Source organism: Pungitius pungitius, chromosome 18, assembly GCF_949316345.1.
Source record: "Pungitius pungitius chromosome 18, fPunPun2.1, whole genome shotgun sequence".
Taxonomy (NCBI): Eukaryota; Metazoa; Chordata; class Actinopteri; order Perciformes; family Gasterosteidae; genus Pungitius; species Pungitius pungitius.
Window position 1 is genome coordinate 11,501,166 of NC_084917.1, and position 15,305 is coordinate 11,516,470.

Here is a 15,305-nt window from a genome sequence, read left to right on the forward strand (position 1 = left end):
CTTCCTGAGGCCTAGTTAGAGCTGAAGGGGCCGTAGGCGCCGAATGCTACCATCAAATGTCTTTACTCTATATGCACACCAGGTGGCGCTGTGCTTGGGTCCTGTGCTCACGTTTTATAAGCGATTAGGTGTGCACAGGACCCAAGCACAGTGCCACCTGGTGTGCTTATAGAAAAAAAAGACATTTGATGGAAACATCCTACAGTAGCTTCAAAATACACCCTGGATTCACATGCATTAAGAATAACTATGTAGTAATATCCATTCTTCTTGCTGACAGTCTTTGTAACACCAATAAAATAACGCTGTCTCCTCTCCAGCCACACCCTTAATTCTCCAGGCCTCGCCATGTTCCCTCTATCCACTAGATGTCCTCGGACTTTCTCTCCTTTGCTGATCAGCTGACTCCCCCCCCCCCCCCCCCCCATCTGTTCACCTGTTCCTACTTTCCTTATGACGTCAGCCATTAATCCACTTCCTCATGGCCAGTTTGTCAAAGTTTCCTTGTGCATTTGGTTTTCCAGCATTTGCAATCTGTCTTCCTGGATCCTTTGGATCTAGTACATATACAGTTAGGTAGTTCTCTCTCATCATTTCCTGCAATCTCTTTGTCTACAATGAGCATTAAAAGTGTTAATGACATACTCACATTACTCTTGCTGAGTCATACAAATAGTTAGCTCCGGTCCCACAAGATTCATATTCAACATTTGACCAGAAATAAACCATAAATAAAACTGCATCATATTTTTTTATAAAAAATAAAAGATGTCTCTCCCTGAGTAAAGAGGATGATGTGTAATGCTACGCCGCCCCCATCATAACGCTTGTGTATCATCACAAATGACAAACTCCAGACTCCTCATTGTTCTCTGTACCACATGTTGGTTGGATGGACAGAGTCATCTAGCGTCATTAACTTGTAAAGCTCTACTCGTGAAGCTTCCATCATTTTAATGTAGTAACTACAGTCAACGTCTTGACCCCATGGGTCATGTAATACGTACTCATGTGGCCAGAACTACTTCCAGGTTCCTGTACCTTTTTAAATGGAATGAACTGCAATTATTAGACATTTTTATTTTTGAAATATCTAATAATAAAGGTTGCGTAAAGTTATAATTTTCCAGTTTTACTTACATATTTACATACCTATTAGACAATATTAAGAGCTAAAGCTCTGACTTATGGAGCTTCTGAGTAATAATACAAAGGGTAGGTGGAGAGAGAGAAATAGAGAGCGACACAAAGAGAGAGAGAGGGAGGAAGGAAGTGGTGAGGATGCTCTACAATTGTTGCAGCACTTTGCTCCTCATCTCACTCTGCCACAGAGTTCCCATCGGAATATCATTTGACTGACCTGCACTTTTCTCCGTCATCGTACAACAATGCCTGTCAAGGTAAGGATGCAGAGAGCCTTTATTTCTGCTGAGCAGCTTTTCTTCTGGCCAACTCTACTGCAAAGTGAGGACAGAGGCGCCGGTTTTTCCTGTGTCTCTTTAACCCCAAGCTGTGTGTTTCGTGGCTTATTCGCATTTGTTAATACGAATAATCATTGTAGCGACACATAGCCTGTGCAGGTTGTTTGTGTGCCGTTCAGGAGGAACACAGACTGATAATAATATCACAAGAAGATAAAGGGGCGCCACTTGCCTACATGTCAGAGAGAGAAAGTAAAATGTCTCCAACGAGCTCGGAGTGGCGGTCAACGTTTGCATGTATGCAAAAGAGCTGCAGTGTGCATGCAGAGTGAGCGTGCTGGTTTGAACATTTCCCTGAGTTCACCTGAGGGACACATACACTAGAGCCTACAGTTAAAATCCTCCTTTGGGTTTAACATGATACACAACATGTTAAAGGTCTGAACGTTTTCAAAAGATGTTGATTCAACTTCGCAGTCATTAAGGAGACTGTATGCTATTCCGTTGAGCTATATTAAGAGTTATTCTCATTGATAAAGCATCACCAATATCTCATCTATTTCTTCTAATACGCTAACGAAATTGACTTGTGATTGCTTAATCCCACATGCTTTCAGCCACGCTGAGCTCTCAGGTCGTATTCTGGGTGATTTCAGTATGTAAAGTGGAGAAACCTGGAATGAACAGTCTAATACTCTATACTATCTATAGATGGTAAAATCCCATTCACTCAAACACTAATGACATCTTCATGAAAAAGATTCAACTAAGCAGGTTTTGTGATCTCTTGAGCCTCCAACTCAAGCATACAAACTATCAGGAGAACCATACCTTCTCATCATAAACCTTACGTAAGAGCTTCTCCCTGAGCCTGACCCCATTTCCACATGCTGAGACACAATAAACAGGGGTATGACTGCTAGGATCTGGTTCTGCAGGTTAGTTCGAGACATTGGTGATTGCTTAATTATTATGTTTCACAAGCCAACATTTGTGTCACTTGAGTCAGTACATGCTTCAGAAATAAACATTTTAGGAAGAACACCATAAAGGTAACATGCGTACTGGACGTATCAAATGTGTTCAGAAAAACAACATCCATTCAAAATTAGGTTACTTGTGGAGTTCCTCAAGGCTCAGTGTTAAGCCTATTATTGTAATATTATTTGTGGTTTAGTCATTAGGATATATGATTGGTTTGTAAAACATTACACATGTATAAATAATTTGCACTTAATGTTTTACTGTGAAAAATAATTTAAACTTCTACACATAAAACAAGCACACATCCACTTATTATATTTCAAAAGAGGGACAAATACTTATCTGGTACATGTAAAACTGCTAGTACTAAAACTAGTACTGTGTGAGGATAATCTGCGTGTTTCTTTTTAGAAAAGCTAGTGAGGAACTAATAATGAGTTTTGATTGCCCAATTTAACACATTTTCAATGTTAATTTGGCCTGTGTAAGGAATGCTTATTCCAAGCCATTCCAGTGGTGTTTTTTTAATCCATAACAAGAGAATTTATATAAACTTACAAAGCTTCCAAAAGGCTAGCATGAAGCAAGGTTGACTAAACTACTGTTTAAGTATTTTTTCCACGAGTTGTTTACATTGTAGGTTGACATGTATTTTACCACCCCTTCAACAAGTCATTGGACGTGTTGTTTCTGTCTGAATTACTCCCAGCGTGTTCAGGAAGTTGAGGTTTGCATACGTGAGCGACGAAGCACTGAGCCCCCCTTTGCTTACTGTTATAAAACAGGGGAATTTGACATGTAATGGTTTTTCAATCCTTCTTAATGAGGATCAAGGGTTGTCGGGAGGGATTTGGAGTTAAAGACTGAAACAAACACTGGTGGTTCCTCAGAACTCCGCAGCGCCTCAAACTGAGAGGTTTTTAACTATCAGTAAATCGTAGGTGTTCTCTAAAAAAAACTGCAGGAGAATGTTTGAAAAACTAAAATGTTAATGCAGCAGAAGAAAAGCATGTTCATTCATGCAAATGCTGCACACTGTGTGACCCCTCTTCTTTCTAACTGACCTGTACAGGAGCAGCGCACCCGGGAAGTGCCGTTTTGGTGACTGGTTGCCTGGTCGTTCATCATTTAAAGGAAAGAAGGAAGTCAACCTCACGGTTGGAGGAAGAACGACCGAGCTTCCCTCTGATCAAGTTCTCTCAGTCGAAAATATGTCAACCTCCACGGCAGACAGTGTAGGAAGAGGAACCAAATCCTCTAAAGCATCGAGGGATCATACAAAGGTAAGCAGACATCTCAAAAATGCCCTGTTATAAGAACAGGGGCTTCTGCTGTTACAGAATCATTGCTAATATCAAAACTGAAAATGATTCTGTAAAGTCAGTTAAACACAGCTGAGCGATGCATTACCTCTCAAAAAACAGTGTGTATTCAGGAGACTTCCTAATTCTTGTGAATAAAACCTCAGGGATATACCGTAAGACAAGAAAAGTGGTTCTTAACATCATACTTAGAAAAGGTTATTGTTGTTTTATCTTCTGCCTGTTTTAGACCCACTACAATTCTCTGTTAACAAATCAATCAAATCATCATCATCACACATGATTTTGCTTTGTTCTAGCAAAGTCCGTGTCAGTTTGATGGTCAGTGCGACACTTTGGTCCTGACGGAAAAATCTCCAGAGAAAATGTTTTCGATTGGAGGCGGATGACAGGAAGCTATGAACTGACACATGTCTGCTTATAGGCGGTTTGTAGCGTTACAACACGAGGTGGTCTAGCTCGCCGTTGACACTCGCAGTGCAAACCTGTTGAATAAGGGAAAAATATTTCAGACCGATTTGGGCCGACCATTCAACACATTGCAAGGAATTGACTAATAAAAAACTAGATGATTCCTTTTTTAAAAGACAACTATGTTTTCTTGTTTCCTTGTAGCCCACTGCAGCTGCCCTGAAAGGAGCCATTCAGCTTGGCATTGGTTATGCTGTGGGAAACCTCAGCTCCAAACCAGACAGAGATGTTCTCATGCAGGACTTCTCCATGGTGGAGAGTGTTTTCCTGCCCAGGTAGGCCTCCCAATATTCCACATTTGTGTGTGACATTCAGCTAATGCGAATAATGAAAGTGGAGTTGCCATTAACATTGGAATGAATACCGTGGAAAAACACTCTCTTTTGTTATTGAACGAGCATTAGATTTATTGGTTGCTAAGAGAATTTCAACAAACTTAAATACATGGACCACCAATAGAAGAAAAGTTCACCCAAATTACAAAACAATGTGTTATTTTTTTTATTTAGACATTTAGAGAATTTGGTTTTATTCAACGAAGTTATATTTCTGTACATACTTATGTATATACAGTATGTATATATAGATACAACCAGCATCCAACTTCTTGAATGAAATCGAGAAGTCTACAACCTGATTATCTTGCTTGTGGTTTGGTATAAAACTACACATTTCAGCCATAGGTCCGTTTCACAGCAGGCCTTTTGACACGGAGCCTAGGTCTTAGTGAAGGAAACAACAGCAGGAGCCTTAAAGGCGCTAAATGGAATTCAACCATCAATAATCATATAATTTAAGTCTGGACATACTTCACCAACTGTGCTGTGTGAAAATATATTACGTGAAAAGGTCATTTATCTTTAACAGCTATTCTTCGATGCATTCTCTCTCTCTCTCTCTCTCTCTTTATATATATATATATATATATATATATACACACATATATTCTTTATATATATTTTTTCCTAACTTTTCTGTTGTCCAGTGAGGGCAGCAACCTGACTCCAGCCCATCACTACCCAGATTTCCGTCTGAAGACGTATGCGCCGCTGGCCTTCCGCTACTTCCGAGAGCTGTTTGGCATCAAACCAGACGACTATCTGGTCCGTGTGGAAATGACCACAATCACTCTGATTCAGCCCGATCAGGCGGAAGTTTCAGTTGATTTGATTGCAACACTCGTTCCCGCAATGACTGCCGCATTATTCTGAATTGCAGTACTCCATGTGCAATGAGCCCCTCATTGAGCTGACCAACCCCGGCGCCAGCAGCTCCTGGTTCTACCTCACCAGCGACGATGAGTTCATCATTAAGACGGTGCAGCACAAGGAGGCCGAGTTCCTGCAGAAGCTGCTTCCTGGTTACTACATGGTGAGCTACTTCCTAGAGCACAAGTTGTCACAGAGAGGCCTATATTATGGGGAGTCCCCCTCCCCCACCTTGTACCAACCCATGATGTCAAACGTTTTACCAGTAAACCATCCCCACACAAAGTGAAAATCTCTTTAAAACGCTCATACTCGTGTTTTTCTCTTTCTTGCATGCCAGCAAAATGTTTTTGTATTTGAAACCATTTGTTTGCACATTTAATTCCTTTGTGTGGCTGCACCATCAACAGTCTAACATCGGAATAGCATGAAGGTCAGATGCCAGTGAAACACAGATGCCAAAATCCTCCACTTTCCCTCCTACCTACAAATGATAAAATAATGATCATCTTTCATGAAACTCAAATGCAGTTTAACTCAATTGCAAATAAAATTGTCCTTTCTATTCAACATGTCGACCTTTCTCTCCCTGTTGTTGTTGTTGTAGAACCTCAATCAGAACCCGAGGACGCTGCTGCCCAAGTTCTACGGCCTCTACTGCATCCAGTGCAGCGGCGTCACCGTCCGCGTGGTGGTGATGAACAACGTGCTGCCGCGCGCCATGAAGATGCACTACAAGTACGACCTGAAGGGTTCCTCGTATAAGCGGCGCGCCTCGCGCAAAGAGCGGGTCAAATCCTCGCCCACGTTCAAAGACCTGGACTTCCAGGAGATGCACGAGGGCCTGCACTTTGACCCGGACACCTACAGTGCCCTGATGAAGACCCTGCAGAGGGACTGTCGGGTGGGTTCACACAGGGATTTTAGATCCATTAGCAGTCGGTCGTGGTTTGGGTTTTCTCTGTAATACCCATCCATTCAGAAGATGCTTATTTATTTCATAACCAAAAGATAACATTTCACGTGAGGTTCATGTGACTAACAGTCTAAAGGTGTAAATATTCTTCATAGTTTCCAAATCTTTTCTTAGACAGAACTAACGACATACTAGTCTTGCTGTTGGTATGTTTTTAGGGTGATTGAAATCAAAAGGGTTTATCCTCAGGAGAACACAAATTTGTTCAGAGAAAATCATGCAATCTGCCTGTTAAACTCAGACATATCTTGCAGAAGAGTGATGGATGGAACCCTCTTCCATTGCTCAACGTTTTCACAACAAGAAATTTCAACTAATATGGATAATCTATACTATTGTGTCAGGTCCAAAAGGGATGTTGTGTAGCTAACCAAACAGTCGGTCTAAATTCGCTTGACCTGATCTGAATTAGGCCAGCGATCAGGACACCACTTATGCAACCATGAGCTGTTATAAAGGCTTCATCAGCGCCTGCCTGTTATTCCATTAGTACGAAACAACAGTGGCCACTTGATAAAGGATTAACGGCCAACGGAGCAAAGCACCTGACTAGTGTACAACAGGCTGAGCAGCTGGACCTGCTGTACATGACCTCAGTTACTGTATTAGGAAAGTAAAGGCCTCTTTGTTTGGAGGAGCCACTTCATGACATCACTGCACTTATGGTTTCAAAGTTTAGCCGTAATAATTGGGACGGGTCAATATAAAGCTTGTTTACTGTGGGTGGATAAAATGAGTACAGGTAATGTGACTTGTCTTATTAACCAACTCATCCCTAAAGTGATAATACCTCTCGGCAAAATAGTTCCATGAATACCGGGAAAGGTGACATAAAACCACAGAATGGGGACCGTTTGGACCATTTACCGCCTTAGGGAAAGGTTTGTCAGCTCCATCATTATTTTTTTATTTTTTTAGCTGATGTCCCCTTTCCATCTCACGCCAGGTCCTTGAGAGCTTTAAGATCATGGACTACAGCCTCCTGCTGGGGATTCACGTCTCGGACCGGAAGCAGCTGGGCAGAGAGAACCGATGTGACAGCAGGAAGGGACAGAAAGTCCTCTACTCCACCGCCCTGGAGTCCATCCAGGGCAACGCCAAGGGCTCCGAACCGGTGGCTGACGACGACACGTGAGTCATTTTTTTCCCTCTTTGTAAATAAATTTCTCTGCTTTTTTAGGGTTGCATGCAATACAGTTTGCATCGAATTTTAAAGCCAGACGTCACTCTCGAGCTTCATTTTCGCTTGTGAGTGTCTAGGAGCGCTGGTCCAATAAGATCTGCACTAAAGCCTCCTTACGAGTTGGGCTCCTCAAATGTATTTTTTTCCTGTGTTATATTGATTTATTTCTTCACCACCAACACTTTTTATCATGGGTGTATGCCATTTTTGAAGTAAAAAAAAGCCACAAGTGTGATTTGGTCTAAATGACACCTATTGACAGCATTAGAGCAACCATTTAAATCTTTTTTTCTATACTGTTAATTTCACCTAACTGAATAAAAATGATAAGATCCATGGCAATAATACTCTCCTTTTTTTTAGGTTGGGTGGAATTCCTGCCAAACATAAAGATGAGAACCTTCTCATCTTTTTAGGAATCATAGACATCCTTCAGTCCTACCGGTGAGCTAACAATGTACACCTTTGGTATTTATTTATTCTCTCATGCATGGACACATACTTTTTGGACACATTTGGATAACAATTGCATTCTAAATACGTTGCTTAATGGTCTGTATTAAATAATTTGAATTAATTTGAAAATGTAATCACACAATTAATTTATGTAATGCATTTTCAGTTTGGCATTTATTGTTTTTGCCTGTCACATTTCCACAGATTGTGCCTCAACATTTATAGTTTCCATTAACGTCCCAAATGTATGAATTGGTATAGGAGTATTCTGTCGGCTCACTCGCTGTGTGCCACCAGCCTCTGCACACAGTGTACAGTATGTATGACTACAATAGTCCAACAGATGATGACATACCGATGTGTTCTTACATCTTCAAGGTTCATCAAGAAGGTGGAACACTCGTGGAAAGCTCTTGTACACGACGGGGTACGTTACCGCACATTCTGCTCACTGTGTGTTTTGTCCCTACAAACCGTGATGATGAGCCTGGCGCTATTCTTTGCTTCTCAGGACACCGTGTCGGTCCACAGGCCCAGCTTCTACGCGGACAGATTTTTGAAATTCATGGGCTCAATTGTTTTCAAAAAGATGCATCGTAAGTTCCTGTATTCTCCCTCCCTGCAGAAAGTGTGAGATGAGTGGGTTTCACTTTTAAAATCACTCTTCCTTCGTGTCCCTCAGCTTTGAGAGGAGCATCTTCAAAGAGGAAGAAGAACTCCTTCTACGCGGTAAAGGCTGCCTCTCAGGAGTTTCTGTCCCCACTGAAGGAAGAGAAGAATGAGGAGAAGAAAGCCCAGAGCTTGGACAACCTGGATGCAGACTGTAAGCGTAAGGAATTCATTTAGTATGATATTCTGGGATTCTTTTTTGCTTGATTTGCTTATTGATGATTTGCTTGTTACAACAGTTTACAGTTCCTCCAAGCAACCAGATCTCCTTCCGAGAGTTTCTTTCAAGCCCACAGGAAACAACGAAGAGGACCTTGAAAACAGGTACGCTGGACTTGCGCCGCTGATATTTATGTTCTTTTGTCTGAATTCCAAGAATCAAAGTTTGTATGGTCGAAATGCATTCAAAATGAAGTATACCGTCGCTAAGGGTGACTAAGGTTGAGGGGGAAACCCTGCATGGTCGTAACGACGTACTGCATCTTTTTCCCCAACAGTAAAATGTCATCAAAAGTTCAAATTGGGATGTGCTCTTGATTTAGATGCTTGTGCGTTTTTTTATGCCGCAGTGAAGCCCGGCGAGCCTCCAGTTCAACCATCGCTCTGGAGGATCCTCTGCCGTCTCTCAGCGTGAGCCCCGCAGACTCTGAACTGGACGTCTACTTGGTATGAAAGGATTCTAAATACGTGGCAATTGATCAATATACATTGTTCAACGGCATCCTTTGCTTCTAGCCGACAGCGCAGCAGAGTGGTTTCGCTTTCAAAAAAATGACATCTGAATTCTATCACAACATTATCACTTTTTCTCAAACACAATGAAGACAGTGGGCCTTCTACTTTGTGGCGTTGGTGTATTTGGGAGCATCCTTCAGGATGAATCCAGGGGTCACTGGGTGTCTCTGCATTTCCAGGGTCACACAGACTCACCCAGGGGACCCAGCTGCAGTTGAACAGTCGTTTGTGTCTCAGCATCCACAATGTAAGCAGCCAATGACATCCAAGGACTATTCTAATGACTTTTAAAAAAAATTTTTACTGATCTTCTCTTCTGGGAAAAGACGCTGTTTCAGCCTGCCTCCAAAAAAACAGCCCAGTAGTCCGGATGGTGACTCACATTCGTATCAGCAGAGGAAACTGAATAATCTCTTGCCGCTATCCCAGCATGCAGCATCCGATTTGTCATTTCTTTCTGGTACTTTCTTTTTCAGTGTTGGTAGCTCGTGGGTTATAGAGGCCCCACTGGCATCCTGTGACGTCAATACTGCAATGACTCAGCCGAGCAATCTCCACCGCCCCTCGGTCCTTAAGTCTGTCAGCCTGAGAAACCTCAATGAATCCCCTCTTTCTACAGCACTTTTCTTACATAACCGCCAAATCCTTATTCAAGCTTATATGAAGTGGTTCTTCAGCCCACATTAAGCAGTTCTGCTGATTCTGCTCTTTTTGGGAGCTTGTTAATCTGATCTGAAAGCCTCTGACAAAAACTACAGCATAATGAGGGCAGAGGGGTAAATTAAGGCCTTGGACTTCTCTGACAGCCATTTGTCTTCATAAATCTTTTTTTTATTTTAACCTTCAAACATGAAGCACCGTAACTGTGTTTTTGCATGTTCCCTTCCTCTCAGGTGGCCACTGGTTTTCAGTTAACTTAGTATGGTATCAAAATCAACGTGCAAATACAATGCAACTTGCTTTGAAGCACTGAAATACAGTATATCCGACGTCCCTTTGGCGGTAACCCTGAATGTCGGTTCAATCCATTTGCATACCGAAGGTGAATCGATACTTTGAAGAAGAAAAAAAAAGACAAAATTCTGCTTTATTGTTTTGTGTTCCATCAGTTCAGCACAGAACTAAACTGGGGCTTAAACCTGAACAAATTAAGAAACCAGAACCTGATCCAAAGACCAAAGCCAAATTTCTATAAATATGTATATATACTATATATCACCTGTCACCTATTACTGAACATTAGCCAGGCTAACACACTTTCCCTCTACCCACTCAGCATTGCATCTCTGTCAACACAGGGGAAAGTGGGTTACAGATGATTGAAACAGTAAAGAAAGAAGTTTCTATATAAATGAACTTTAAAAACTAACCCGGTGCATACCTCTCCCTGTATGCTTGCTCAACTGGGATTGGATGTGCAAATGTTCACCTTCTTTGCTTTGAATAATGGGGCTACTTAATCAACCAAAAAAAGCATGCTTTAATTCAATTGTTTGACTTTCCAAATATAAATAATATTGTAACCTTAAACATTTTGTCCTATAGGTCCGTTCTGTAATCTATTCAAGTGAATCTTCTAGCTTTAATTAGTTTGACTAACAAACAGGAACCAATAACCTTTCTTTGTTTTCTAGTGAGGAGCCACCTGGAATCCTGACCTTTGACCTCCTGGTCCCACAGTGTCTAGACATCCGAACCTCACAATAGTGTAAATGTGGCACAAACTGCTGTACCGTGTTGATAACAGTCTCACCACTGCGAGCAACACTTTGTGCCTCTATGACTTTCCTTTTTAGGCAAAAGTGAATGTGCCAAATCAATGGTTCTGTTAGAAATCCCTTTAATAAGAGGGGGATATAGTCTGCGTTTTTGTGTGTTAAGATCATTGAACCACTGTGGTTATATAGAACACTAGGATGCCGTTTCCTATCTTGTTATTTGCACTTTGCTGCTAACTTAACAGTGCTAACAAAGAAAATAGAGTTTGATGTCTGAATTTCCCTGAAAAATGTTCATATGTTATCAGCGGCTGGATCCCTGAGGAAAAATATTTTCTAGTATCGTAATTAGCAACGGGGAAAGATAATGCTGTTATTTTAAATCATATTTTTACATAGAGCAGATTTGAGAAATGATTTTGTTAAGGCATTCAAGTGTAAAACAGGGTGTAAAAACCAAATAAACTTTATGTAAAACTAATTTTCCAAATTCGCGTCGAACAGTAAATCTTTATTACAGAAGATGATTCATTTGTGCTATTTTTAAACTCAGATCTGCTATATTCCTTATTCATTAAGGTACATTTAAGGTACATTTGATCTATTGATTTATTAAAACTAACGCCTGCTTTAAACATTTTTTAATCCTGGAGATATACGACGACCATATTGTATTTTATTCAACCGTCTCTTCTTTTCAGCTTCAAATGTTTGAAAATCTTTACTTTTGTGTGATTTATAGGCCTACAATTGTATTATAGTGACTTGTGTCTGAACTTGTATCTGTGAAATAAATAAAAAGCATATGTTATTATATTTCTTTGTAAACATATACATCCAGTATTTTCATAGTAAAATGAATCACTGCATTAGATACAGTAAAATTACAATCAAACACTGACGATTGAAGTCATTCAATCACATGCCATATTTTCTTTCAACACAAGGGGGCGCAGCAATATCATAAACACTGCTACATAAGGAGGAGAATATAACGTTTGCCTGTACTTAGCATTTCTGTATGAGTGCCTTGTCCACTACTACCTCGCGTGGGATCTCTCTCTTTTGATCAGATGTAATATCTGATGTGTTGTCTTGCGTCCGCCTTCATGCACCAATGGCTTTACAGAGCAGAGTGTGAAGCCATGACTGCAGGTTTATAGGATTTAGGTTAATCTGACTAGGATAAAAACATCTGCCAGAAATAGAAATTAACCAAGTACATTTGCACATTCGCTGTTTTGAAGTGTAGTTTTAACCCTCCTGTCATGTTGTTTAAAAATCTAGGAAAAATATTTGAAAGTAGTTTTTTTGTATGAAACTTCTTCTGCTTGGCTTAATTAGTGTAACCAACGTAAAAAAAAAATATATATATATATATATATCATGCATTTGAAACCCCCCCCTGCAGGTTTATATTACAGAGATGATGTTCGGGTCAATTTGACCCGGCAGTGAACGTGGAGGCTATAAGGGGTTTAGACCATTTCTTTCTTTGAAAATGTGAGACTGTCTTTCTTATTCACTCTTCACCACATTTCTCTCTCTAACACCACACCCACACACACACACACACACACACACACACACACACACTTGTTCACAGCCCCACATATAAAGTTGTTTGTTTCAAACTTCAAACAAAACAATCAAGTGTTTGTTATTGGAACCGATCTCTGTCCTGCACTTATGTGCCCATCCCCCCACATGAACCAGACGTGGGTCTCAGATGCACTCTCTTTCTAACAGCCCCCACCTGTACAAGAAATAAATATACTATTTTGGTGGGAAAACCCCGGCCACATACAAAAGGGTTGCTGTGGAATCTTACAAACATTACACTCTGAAGAGCATGCATACATCTCAGCAGCTCAGTAAAAAACTATGAGCAAAAAAAGAATGACGGCCCTGGAGGCTCTGGAGCTCATCTTTGATCGCAACAACGAAATAGAGGAGGATGTGTCCGAAGATGAAGACCATCTTGAGATGAAATTCGGATTCTGAAACATCGGATGAGGAAAGTATAATATCTGTTCCAAGCGAAACATTCCTTTCAAAAAATCGGGAAATACAGTGGTCATCCTCACCTAACGCAAGTCAGCTGAGACTGACTGCCGAAAATATTATAAAGACTGTGCCAGGCCCCACCAGGATGGCAGTGACTCGTGTCACAGACATCAAGTCAGCTTTTGAGCTGGTCCTCCCAAAGTCATTACAAAAAGTAATTCTCAAGATGACTAATCTAGAAAGGAGACGTGTTTTGGGGGAGGATTGGAAGGAGCTGGACGAAGTGCATTTTCATGCATATTTGCGGCTTCTCGTCCTTGCTGGGGTCTATAGGTCAAAAGATGAATCGGTAGCCAGCCTGTGGGATGCAGAGACAGGCAGGGCGATATGACAACAAGACAAGCACAACATGTGCGACATGTGTAAAATTTATTTGCACAAAGCACACCGTGACGACATGTCACTCATGTGCTGTGTAGACACAAATAAACACACACCCACGCATACACGCGCATACACACACCTCGTTAATTTTGCTCATCTCTTGTTCATCTTTGTAAATGTCTGTTTCTTAACACTATGAATGAAGTTTACTTTCAATAGAAATTCTTATTTACTCATTTGGCTTGATTTTGAGTAAGCGGGTCAATATGACCCTGAACAGCATAGGTGTCTCATCTCTATTTATCTACATCACCCCATGACATTTTTTTTTCTTCAAAAAAATAATAAAATCTAGCAAAAAATACATGTTATGGTAGACTAATGCAAATTATGTCTAGGTTTTTCAAATCTACCTAAAATAATGTCTGAGCAGACTATTTTTCATTAAAACGAGTGAGTTATACTAATTTAACTATGAATTATGGAGGAGCAAATAACTTCATTCCATTAAAAACTGATTGAATTGTTAGTTAAGGTGTTGATGATGAGGTAAAAACTATATTTCATAGGTTTTTTTGGTTTCTGACAACATTTGGAAGATTTAACATGCACCGGGTCAAATTGACCCGGGAACATCATTGCTGTACCTAAGAAACAAACATAGCAGGAGGGTTAAAGAAGTCTGCACTTATGTTGGGATTTACCTTTTGTGAAACTTAAAACTTAAGCAGAGATAACACACATATTTATCGGCATCACTGATGTTGTACCGCAGCATTTACTCAAATTCATGAGATCAAACAGTGGTGTGAGGATCAGAGCGATTGCCGAGTCGAATTTTATTCAGACAAATTCAGCTCTTACTTGGCCTTCTGTTTGTCAAAGGTCTTAAACTGAGCCGGTTAAATCAGTCAGACAAAAACCACAATCACAGGCTGCCGTTACTTTTGGACCTTGTCCATAAACACATGAGTAATAGCAAACAATAAAGTAAATGGGTTCACCGGTGGCATCACTTGGTTAATGAATATGGTTGTCACTACCCGTGGGTTTTTACATTGGTATTCAGAGGGAGTCTTAGGAAATACATTAAGTTTATGAACTGAAGTGACGAAGAAACAAGAAGAACAAAGACATTCTTTCATTGATTTTTACTCATAACATTTATCACATATAACTGAACCCCTTATAAATATGATCTATTTTTTAATGCAGTTGAAAAACTCTAAACTCATTTTTCCCATTTAAGAAGCAATACATAAAATATATAAATATAAATATAAACCATATTCTAAATGGTACATCTATTAAGTCTAGTTTGTTTTGTCCAGGTAGATATCTATTAATAGAATGCTTTAACCATTGATATGACACCTGTAGTTCACATGAAAACACATTTCACAAACACATTCACATTTATTTGGTATTTTAATTGTTGAAGTTTTCTCATTATTTTCAAAAATATCAGTTCTTCCGATACCCCCAACAAGTGATTTTTTTAATCTCTGGTGTTAACTACAGATTTCCAATTCATTGTAGATGAAATCGGTACCTGGGTCATGTGATGAATCTGCTAGTGCTGAAGATTAAAATGTCTTCCTTTGCCTTCTCATGATGAGTCTCTTTGTTACTATCTCATTTGTCGGTAGTAAACTGAGTCATTTCGTCACATTTAGGATTCAGGATGGTTGACTTAGTACAATATCCCCAGTGTCCGCACCCACAGCGAGTCACGTGTCGAAACTAGAGGTTGGGGCCGCAGCTCTGCACA

General features: G+C 40.3%; 1 protein-coding gene across 4 annotated transcripts; it reads left to right on the forward strand.

Annotated features, from left to right (window-relative positions):
• Positions 1 to 1,276: 1,276 nt before the first annotated feature.
• On the forward strand, positions 1,277 to 11,959 carry pip5k1ba (phosphatidylinositol-4-phosphate 5-kinase, type I, beta a). 4 transcript variants are annotated; one of them, XM_037485586.2, is made up of 15 exons: positions 1,277 to 1,400; positions 3,478 to 3,688; positions 4,343 to 4,473; positions 5,184 to 5,301; positions 5,417 to 5,569; positions 6,014 to 6,310; positions 7,329 to 7,513; positions 7,929 to 8,009; positions 8,400 to 8,448; positions 8,533 to 8,617; positions 8,704 to 8,850; positions 8,930 to 9,014; positions 9,260 to 9,356; positions 9,605 to 9,672; positions 11,060 to 11,959. In XM_037485586.2, the coding sequence occupies exons 2-14, from the start codon at positions 3,617 to 3,619 to the stop codon at positions 9,641 to 9,643; spliced, it is 1,539 nt and encodes a 512-aa protein (XP_037341483.2). In that variant the 5' UTR covers positions 1,277 to 1,400; positions 3,478 to 3,616; the 3' UTR covers positions 9,644 to 9,672; positions 11,060 to 11,959. The 4 variants fall into 4 exon arrangements, with proteins under 4 accessions (XP_037341483.2, XP_037341482.2, XP_037341485.2 ...); XM_037485585.2 differs by having other exon boundaries at positions 9,605 to 11,959; XM_037485588.2 differs by lacking the exon at positions 9,605 to 9,672.
• Positions 11,960 to 15,305: the final 3,346 nt, after the last annotated feature.

Coding starts and splice junctions, on each gene's coding strand:
- pip5k1ba (XM_037485585.2), top strand. CDS start 3,617: ATGTCAACCTCCACGGCAGACAGTGTAGGAAGAGGAACCAAATCCTCT. Junction 5,302..5,416: donor TCAAACCAGACGACTATCTG/GTCCGTGTGGAA, acceptor TCTGAATTGCAG/TACTCCATGTGCAATGAGCC. Junction 9,357..9,604: donor CTGAACTGGACGTCTACTTG/GTATGAAAGGAT, acceptor CTGCATTTCCAG/GGTCACACAGACTCACCCAG.